The following is a 10,576-nucleotide window of genomic DNA, read 5'->3' as shown; positions in this document are numbered from 1 at the left end:
TACGGCGCGCGACCAGCTCAGCTGAAAATTTTTATGTGTGCTTACGGAAACGCATGTTTACTAAAACCACATCCAGTTGAGTCATGCTCATGGGAACGGTTGTGTATTTTAAAATCACGCCCCTCTGGTTTTAATTTCAATACTGATACGGATGTGGTCTAGGTAGCAAAAACACATCCTACTGTTAGGGTGTGTGCTTTTGTTGTTATTTGTTAGACACACACCCTGTAGATCCTACATCTGCCCCGTATTATAACACTGACATTTATAAGTTAGAAAAGGTGCAAAGAAGAGCTGCTCGATGGATTTTATCAGATTACTCCAGAAATAGTGTTATGTCATTATTGTCCTCTCTTAGTATACCTAGATCTACATTACAACAACGGCGTCAGTCATCAAGATTAACACTATTCTATAAAATAATTAATAATACACTACCAATCTCCATCCCCTCACATTACCAAAGAACTCAATTTTGTACCAGGCAACATCACCCCAATCATTTCATTCTGCCACAAACAACCCTCAACACCTATAAATATGGTTTTTATCCTAGAACTGTTAAAGACTGGAATGAGTTGCCAATTAATATAATAGAATCAAGAAACTTGCATGGATGAATTTATTTATGTACTTAATCTTTACTACTGTAATTAATTATCAAATTGTATGTACTTATGTATTTGATTGTACCATTTGGGGTTTTCACCCCCTGGGCAAACCAGCTGAGCTGACTGCCCAATACCTCATCTTAAATCTGACATTGTTATCTACAATTCCATTGATGGGTACTAGAGTTAACCTGTCCTCTCAACTCAAGGACAACATATTGAATCTGCACGTTGTCAAAAGCAACAGAAACCAGAATAATAACTGCTTGCTGAGTTGGATTGTTTAAACATCTGTAACTACTACACAAAACTGTGGAAGTCGGTGTTTTGGGTCACTACCAAGTTCCTACCTGTTTCAATCAAAGGAATAAATGATATAATATCTTTCATACAACAGGATTTATAAATTTCAACAGCCAGTGTTATACCGTATAGCCGGAAATTTTCGAGGGATGAAACTTTCGCAAAACTATGTAAAATCCAATTTTCATGTTTTTTAATTCATGAAAGTCTAGGAAACCTTTGCACATTGGTAGCATATAGCTGTATGCAATCTCAACGTTTCACTTTCACGAAGCTGTCATTACTCACGAAATTCGTGAAAGTTTCATCCCTCGAAAATTTCTGGCTATATGGTAGACCTATTGAATGAAATGGCCAGAACATCAATCTCTGCATCTCAGAGGATCTTTTTTGGTAGGAACAGTAAAGAATGGACTGTCAACCCTGATTTAATTAGTGCTTTTTTGGACAGTTCCTTTTTTTTGTATGTACCTAACATTGTTTTCCTTTCCATATGTCTATAATGGATCTACTGTGTGGATCTGATATATGGTCACATGTTTGTCTGAAGATTCACATACTGTTTATTTTTTATACACTTTCATCATTTTTTCTCAGTTTAGCTTTCAGTATTAAGAGGTCATTGAAATGTTCATACCATGTTATGCCATCTAAAAATACTAATGCACTCTTTATGGCATCACACTATTGCATTGAAATACCATCCAGTATATAGCTACATATGAAACACAATCATTTTATCACACTATTACAAAATAAATAATTTGATGCTATATCTAAATCTATAGTCAATGTAATGCTCCATGATATCTCTCTGGAATAGACTTCAGTAAATCTGAAATTAAAACATACACATGTTCACATAGACACATGTAGCAAATCATGCATGTACAACATGTTAATGGAAAAATTAAAGGTTCACAGAAATTGAAAATTCACTTTTGCCATTTTACTGAATAAATAGGTTGTTTGTATCATGCAATGCACAAAAACACCTTTTAATAATTCGTTATGTTGTTATACCAAGATATTAAGCCACACAGTCTAGTTACGTCACAATGTGACATAAGACAAAGAACCAGAAGTGCTGTTATTACACACTTTTACAATGGGAAAAGTAGTGAAAGTCAAATGTGTAGGTGGCAATACCAAGCTCTCCTTTTCAACTTTGTAGTGTTCCAAGATTATTTGAGCTGGAAAACAATAGTACATGGAGTTGTTCTGTTGTTGCCTGTAGTTCAGCCTGAAGTGCTTTGTGCTAGCCGGAAGCTCACGTAGTTCATTACGCTTCACTGAAGATTAGTTTGATTTGTTTACAAAGCTGAGTTAGCAGTACCATGATACAAAAAATGGTATCACTTTTACACTTTCCTGAGTCGCTTCTCTGCCTAGTAGGGATAATATCTCGTGCATATCTTGCCAGTGGTATCATTGCAGTAGTTTTTCCTCGCATTTCTTTACCTCCATCTGCTGTATTGGGCCCTTTATGTATTCAAAAACATCCAAGAGATAAACTTGGATGTGCTTCGACCACTGTAATGTTGATTTGTAGTCCTTTTAACAAGCATTCTCGAGCTTTCTTCACCAAAAGACCCGAGCATAAATTCACTAACTATCTCTTGTAGGCTTGCAACTGGCAGAGTACAAGTGTTTCAAGTTGTTATGGTAGATATGACGTGAAACTAAATTGAATCTAGCTGTACATGGACACTTCTGTCACTTTATGGCATCTCATGCATACTAAACTTTTTGTGTGTCTTATGCGTTATGATGTAATGTAATTGACTAACCACAATACACTAAAATGTATTATATCTACTAAACAAAACAAAAATCACATCCATCAACATATCCCACTGGTAGCAAAGACTAATAATAGCCAAAGTGTATTTTACCCAACTGGTTTAGCTATATAGCGCATACACATTATAGGGATGCAACAATATGGGTAGCTATACACCATATTGCATATTGCCGAAAAATATTGTAGTAATGCAATTAAGACTTTGTAATGTGGTAAAGTGAATGATATACTTGTGCAAGCTGAGACACAGCACCACAAGTCAATTATCAAATACATTTACAAGTAGGCTAGTACTACAGCCAGCACAGTACTAAACCATCAATCATTACATTCTGGTGGCTTTGATGCTAAACAATTATCCACCAGTTACAGTCCTGCAATATATTGCAATACAGCAATAGCCATGCATATTGTATTGTATTGTGAAATATCGCAATAATATTGCAAACATTGTTGCATCCCTATAATACACATCACTAACATTGGCTTATTATAATCTCTAAAAATTATTGAAGGAAATGTAAACTAGTGATGATCTGTAATAGTTTATATTACTAGGATAATTCCAGTAATGTAAACTAGGGATAATCTGTAACAAACGTTGCTTCAAACTATACTGCCAAAAGAAGGAAAAGCTACAGCCCATAGGAAACAAGTAAGGCCACAATCAAGAACAGCTTGTTCAGCACCGCAGAAATATTGCAAAAGCAATGCACTAATGAACGTATAGAGGATGGCAGTCACTAGTGGTTGCCACTCAGCATTACCGTTGAATCCTAGTTTTCGACGCCATGTGCCATGCGACAGGCAGGTCTATGAGAGTTCAGTAGGGTTGGTACAAACAGCCCTCTTCTTAAAGGGCCTAACTAGTTCACCACATATACACTCTAATAGGGCAGTCAAATACTCTAATATAACAGTCAGTTATTTTAGGCACTACATAGTTACAACACAATTCAACAAAAATAATATCGTAATTATTGTGTTTTGTCTTGGTGTTCTATTCTAAGAATAATGTGGTGATAGTGATCTGTTTCTACTGTTTGGTTGGTATTGTCTAAGAACTCTGTGTAAGTGTAACAACCTACAGTATTGGGTTCGACTGCAACACTGAAAGTGCAGGGAATCAGTGAATTTACTTGTTTGAAGAGAAAATTGGTTATACATCATATTGTATGGCCTCTCTATTCATGGAGATTATGATTCTTGACCAGTTGATCCTATATACAGTCATGTTGCTTATACGATAACTTGTAAAATTCATTACTATGTTTTCACTGTGATGAATAATTGAAATACGACAGTACAACTTAAAACTAAGGCAGCTGGTACTTTAGATAATAGTCCTATAGATTTTACGTGCACATTGCTACATTAATGCTACAGTACAATGCATGGTATTTATAATATTCTGTGATTAAATGTATAACTATATTATAGCAAAATAGTACGTACCTTTACTTTGAAGGAATTCTTTGTTAAACAGTTTAGCATAGTATCTCTACAAGTGAACACAGCATTGTCTTTTAGAAATGATAATAGCTTCCATACCTCTCCAGTGTCACACAGTGCAGTAACTATCACATTTCCAGGTCCCAAATCTTTAGCTACCTAAAACACAGTGAGCTCTTGTGAGTATATGTATATTGAAAAGTAACATACCACTACGTAGACATATATGTACGTACAGTGGGACCTTGTTTATCCGGACCCTATGGGACCAAGCATAGTTCGTATCTTTGGTTAATCCGTATCTTTGAGTCAACATCAAGAAATACTTTTAATTAGGATCTTTGCATACAATAATTACTTTTTGCATACAATAATTACTTTTAACACACAGTGTAATGTACTGTAATGTCCATACAGTATACTGTATACTTAATTTGTAAAGTCAGTTATTGAAGTTTGCCTCAAATTGCTAGAATATTTATAATGGGCAATGTATTGTAGTCTTTGTAGAAGTAGAATTTGATTTTGTTCACCTTCAGATTGCTGGTGGAGCCAATCGATACAAATCTGAAATGCTTTAGAAGCTGCTAAATGTGATATCCGTTGTTCTTCATTGTCATCTGGACCCTCCTCTTCCTCTGGACCATCCTGCCCTCTGACATATTGAACAATGGCCTCATCAGTTAGCTGCTCATACCCTGGATCATTTACATCTGATACCTCCCACTCTGAAACAACAGCCTGTAACTCTTCAGGAATTGGTGGGTTCTGAGCAGGTGAACTCTCACCATTTTCAGTGAAACTACTGGAGCCATTGGAGGAGGGTCTATCTGAGTACACTTTATTCCATGCCTTGAACAAGGTTGACTGGGGAGTCTTATCCCATGCCTCTGCAATGAGGAAAATGCAATCCTTGATTGTGAGACTCTTGATATAGTCTAGGTAGCAAGGGGTTCCAGATGAATCTGACAATAACATCTTCTCCAGCATCAATCGCCGATAGCAGCGTTTCAGCTGCTCACACACACCTTGGTCCATTGGTTGAAGAATACTAGTGGTATTTGCTGGAGGAAATTTGACTACAATATTATTGTCAGCAGTTGCTAGAGAACAATCTGTGTGACAGGCTGCATTGTCTACTAAGAGTAAAGCTTTTTGTGACAGACCTTGAGAAGCCAAGTAACGTTTCACAGTAGGGCAGAATTTATCAGCAAACCACCGCTTGAAAATTCTGCATTCCATCCATGCATTTCTTTGTGAGTAATAGTAGACAGGTAAGGTATCAAAATTTGTATACTTTAAGCATCTTGGCTTAGCATATTTGTGAATAAATGCTAGAGGGATTTTACATTTGCCTGTAGCATTTGCACAGACAAGCACAGTGACACGATCTTTTGCTACTTTAAAGTTTTTTGCAGTTTGTTCTGAGCCAGAAGCCAAAGTTGAGATTTGAAGCAATTTCCAGTTTAGCCCTGTTTCATCAGCATTGAACACCATATCCTCAGTTAATCCATTATCTCGTTTGTACTCATTAAACCAATCCTTAAATGGCTGTACCTCTTCAGTTCTAGCTGAGAGACTTTCTCCTTGAAGTGTCAGTTTTCTAATACCATATCGATCTTTAAACCTTTGGAGATATCCTTTGCTGGCCTTGAATTTGTTATCGTTGGGATGAAACTGTGAATAGAACAGTTGTGCCTTTGTTTGTAAGATCGATCCTAATATGGGTGTTCCAACTGCTCTTTGTTGTAAGAACCACAAGTGCAATGCTTTGTCTACGTGCTCATAGTTTGATCTTCGAATAATGCATCGTTTCTTAGCACTTTTAGCATGGCAGTCATCTAATTCAGTAACAAACTGTTTCACACGTTCACGCGCTTTCCACACATCTGACACAGTAGACTTTCCTATGTTGAAACGAGCTGCCACACTTTCATAGGAACTACCTTTATCCACTAACTTAACAATCTGGAGCTTTTCTTGCAGTGTTAACACTATGCGCGTTCGCTTTGACACCATTTTACTTAAGTCACGTGCACTGCTCTAGGACGTTCGGTTGACCGAGTGTCCGGATATTTGGGGTCTGGATAAACGAGGTCCCACTGTACATACATACATGCTTCTATTTAGACTATACTAAATAATTACACACTTTTACTGCTGCAGCAACATTTAGTCCAGATGAAGCACCCACGAAAAATCCTTCCTCATGTAACAAACGAAAAGTCTATGAACAAATAAATTGCAATTACATACAACTGTAATTTATACAGAACTTAAAATAAATATACACAAATAGTCATTTAAATTTTAGATCATGGCTATTGTACATATGCGCACATATACAGGTATAAGAAAATATAAGAATTTTTAGTTTGATTAGGGATATTAGAAATAAAAAGTAGTGAAACAAGGGAGGTTGCCTAGACCTAAAGGTATACTAATGGACATTAAATCCCTACTTCAGTCTATCCATGACTGAATTAGGGATTACATGTTCACTAGTATATTTTCAGGTGTAGGCAACCTCCCTTGTTTCACTTCTATGATCAACATAAAATTCTTAATTATTCCTTGCACTTGTTTGCTTACTTTTTTGTAACATAATTATGATTGGTGAATCCATGCATACCTCTGGAAAGAATGGTGCCAGGATTATTGGTTTTGTCTGAAAACTTGCCCCAAATATTAATTACTGAAATAGTGAAGTGGTCATTATGCTTTGTTTTCAGCTATGTTCAGCCCATAACACCGTGTTACAAATGAAGAAACACTAGGAGAAGGACCTCTGCAATCAATCAGTCACAACGGAAAACTCAGACGACTCCCATCGAAGCCATCATATGGTGCCACCATGGATCGACACCTTGCACTGTCACAGAGATACACAAAGAAGGACACAAATAAGTCCACAAAGCATGCATTGTACGTCCTGTGTATGCTGAAAGGCACCAGTTGGGCTAAAGCGACATCAAACAGCGAAAAAATCAAGCCCATAGCCTTAGCTGTTATTGAGTTACGCTTATCTGAAGGAGGCAGTCAGTCATCAGTCAGTCAGTAAGAAATTCTACAAAATAAAAAATTTAAATTTCATAGCAACTTTTTGTAAATGTTTCAGGTCATACTGACATGAAGGCACTTTTGGGCTTGGTTATGCCTAACCAATACTGCCAAGACGCCATGAAGGCTAGTTTTAGGGTGAAATTTTTGGTCAGAAAGCTCAAACCTTAATATACAGTAAACAATAACGTAGGCAGTAAATGTAAGAAATAGTAATCAGTAAGTAATTAATTAGTATTGCACATGAATCTGAAGTTTTGAGACAATAAAATGAGCTACCTGAGTCCTCATAATTATAATACATGATGATTATGGTTGATGCCAGATAGGTACAATACCACTAGATCAATAATTATGATCAGATCGGAAATGTTGAATCAGCACATCTATACTTTTATGTCTCATCAAGATTATTAATAATATAACCAGTTGTATATGCAAACACATACCATTGATACAGATTCATCATCAGACACCATCATGGCATAATCTACTGGAGCCCCATTAAGGTTATTGGTCAACCTTCCTTGGCCAATACCTATATATGTCATGATAGCATACTGTGAACATTGAAGTATTGTATTCATTGATGGCACTCTATAGAAATACCATATTTACTTGGTTAAACTCCACACCTTCAATAGTAGCCATGCTTGAGTGGTATCACAGTAAATAAGGGCTTCAACATCGTTTATGAGCATCAAGTGGTGGTCAAATTTGAATAGTTGCTGCATTGATTTTATGAACTAAGGTAATAAATGCCCTAACCAAGTAAATACAGTACCTGTAGGATTCAAAACAGTGTATTTATGCAGTACAGTAGGGATCATGAAGGCCTTCCTGCTCAAAAATTCTACCCAATCAAAACCGGCTTCACTTTTCCTATATTGTAAGGCAAGAAATTTTGTGTGATGCAAATTTTTCATGGATACAGGGGACGTTTTAGCCACAAAATTAAAATATTTCACAGCCCATGTACAAGTTGAATGGAAATCGATGTCTCAACCGTATTTTGTTCCAGGAAAATTACTAATTTTGTTACATTTCGGCAATTTATGAAAACATAATATCACAAAAAGTTCTTACCCTATGGTATGACTGACAGCTGGCAGAATTGGTTAGGAATACAGTAATAAAATCCAAACGTACCTTAAAAGCAAGTCCAAATGCTATTCTCTATGAAATTTAAAATTATTGTTACTTATTACTAACTGATTGACTGACTGATGCCTCCAGCTAAGCACAACTTGGTGCTGTGCGCTTGATTTTTCACTGTTCTTCAGCCCAAGACATGCCCTTAGCCAACTGCAGCAGCTACAACACACAGATCGTGGACTTACCTCTCCACTACCGCATAGGTGTTGATTTATGAGTAGCGCATTATGGTCTCTACTGCATCATAAGAATTTCCATAGTGACTGGATTAATTGCAGAGGCACTTCTCATAGCATAAGCAACCAATTATCGGGTGGGCTCAATAATCAGAAAAGGTTGGCTTAAATACCGGACGTAAGATATACAGAGAAAAGCTGTGTAATTCTGTGCATTCCTAGTACTATGGTGACAACGGTTTGTTGAATTCACTGCAGTATCAGTGTTAACAGCCCTGATAGTTGTGATAGAGGTTTGTTTAAATAAACTATGGTCAACAGCCCGTGTAGCTACTTAATCGTAGATCTCTAGTTGTCTTTGTGTTTCAACTGAATGCATGGATCTCCGAACCAACTGTAGTCAATGATTTTTGGAGCATCACAAGAAACTACAACAGCTCGTTTCAGAATGCTACTTCAACCCTACAACAACAGCAAATGTGGCAGACCCCGATCAAAGTCAGCACTTGCTGTAGTGTGCACTAAAAAGTCAGTGACAAGAAGTGGAAACAGTGGACAAATGAAGACATGGAGAACACCATAAAGGACATGGTTGATGGTAATGTGCCAAGTGTTACGGGCTGAAGCATGGAGTGCCCAAATCTACCCTACATGGCCAGATTTCTGGTGAAGTGAACCATGGGGATAAACCAGAACTGAAACTATTGTTGTCAGCTGCTGAGGAAAGTAAATTTGTAAACTTTTTGTTGAAGTATCACAAGCTGGGTATGGTAAGATAAGGAGGGATTGCTGGTAGAGTTGCCATTAACAAAGAAAAGAGGGACAGAGCAATAGTATCACATGGATGGTTTAAAAAGTTCATGCTGCGGCAGCCCCAACTGTCCTATCATAAGGGAAACCCCCACTGCAAATGTCCGCATGAATTTCCAAACCAAAGAAGTTATTGCAGATTACTTCGCTTTGCTAAAAGATACTTTACTGAACATGATTTGATCCTGATGCATTAGATTGCGGTGTCAGCATTGTCAACCCTGAGGCTAGTCTACAGCAGGTACCTGCATGTTCAGAGGCAGACAGTTATGACGGCAGGGGAAGTCAACAACAGGCTATTACAGTATCACCTGAGAAGCTGGAACGTTTCCAGCATATGGGTGTATACTCAGAGAGGATTTGACATTCCCAATAAAGAGTAAGGCTAAAGCAGAACCATCCAGAGACTTTCGCAGGGCATTATGGTGGTGAGATAGTTTCATGTCTATTGCAGATGTTCTTGCCAATGTCCCTGTAGCCTCACCAGTCATCATGGCTAACTCAGAACTGATGGAAACCAATGTGTGTAGTAAGTGATAAAGTGGAAAATGGAGTGTATGATGATCGTGCTGCTACTGATGATTCAGGATGTCCAAGTAGTGGTGATACAGTACAAGACATTGACATCAATCAAACCATCATAATGTAAAACAGGTGACCAGCTCCCAGAAATCACATGGTGATGAGCAAGGTACCACAAGCAGCAACGATACCACAACAACTACTACTGTCACATCCAAGGGAAGTGAAGATACATTAGTAAGTATTTAGTACAATATGTTCCCGATGCTCAACCATAAAATAAAGAGACTGTTGGAGCTAGAGTTTTAACTAGTGAAAAGTGTGTTGCTACGTGAAGAGAAACAAAAGCAACAGCAGCAAGAGAAAGAGAGGAAGAGCTGAAAAGAGAACAAAAGAAAAGGGAGAAAGAAGAGGAACAGAAGAAGAAAGCCCTGGCTGCAGATAGGAAGGCTCTAGCTGAAGAAAAGAAGGCTCTGGCAGCAGCAAAGAAGACAGGCAAGGAAAGCTAGAGGAGCAAGAAACTTAGGCCAAGCCAATTCCAATGGCAGAACAATGATGATCAACCTAGAACAAAATCTCCAAGATTAACTGACGCTACAGTAACTGAAGATCTCCTAGGTACTGAATACCGTGTGCGTTTTGATTGAGCTATTCCAAGGAGATGATGAGACAGGTGAGTGCAT

General features: G+C 37.6%; 1 protein-coding gene across 1 annotated transcript in view; it reads right to left on the bottom strand.

The window, feature by feature from the left end:
- Nucleotides 1–1,630: 1,630 nt before the first annotated feature.
- The window catches only part of LOC136250717 (uncharacterized), a 30,971-nt gene continuing 22,025 nt past the window's right edge, over nucleotides 1,631–10,576 (bottom strand). The window contains exons 11-15 of the mRNA XM_066042945.1: nucleotides 7,680–7,768; nucleotides 6,323–6,397; nucleotides 4,270–4,329; nucleotides 4,174–4,219; nucleotides 1,631–1,749 (exon numbers count right to left, since the gene is read on the bottom strand). Coding sequence (XP_065899017.1) covers nucleotides 1,703–1,749; nucleotides 4,174–4,219; nucleotides 4,270–4,329; nucleotides 6,323–6,397; nucleotides 7,680–7,768 — 317 coding nt within the window. The 3' untranslated portion in view covers nucleotides 1,631–1,702. The remainder of the gene's footprint in view (nucleotides 1,750–4,173; nucleotides 4,220–4,269; nucleotides 4,330–6,322; nucleotides 6,398–7,679; nucleotides 7,769–10,576) is intronic.

Source organism: Dysidea avara, chromosome 3 (genome assembly GCF_963678975.1).
Source record: "Dysidea avara chromosome 3, odDysAvar1.4, whole genome shotgun sequence".
In the NCBI taxonomy this organism is placed as follows: domain Eukaryota; kingdom Metazoa; phylum Porifera; class Demospongiae; order Dictyoceratida; family Dysideidae; genus Dysidea; species Dysidea avara.
Note: the sequence above shows the minus strand (reverse complement) of the source record. Positions and strands in the feature narration are given on the sequence as shown.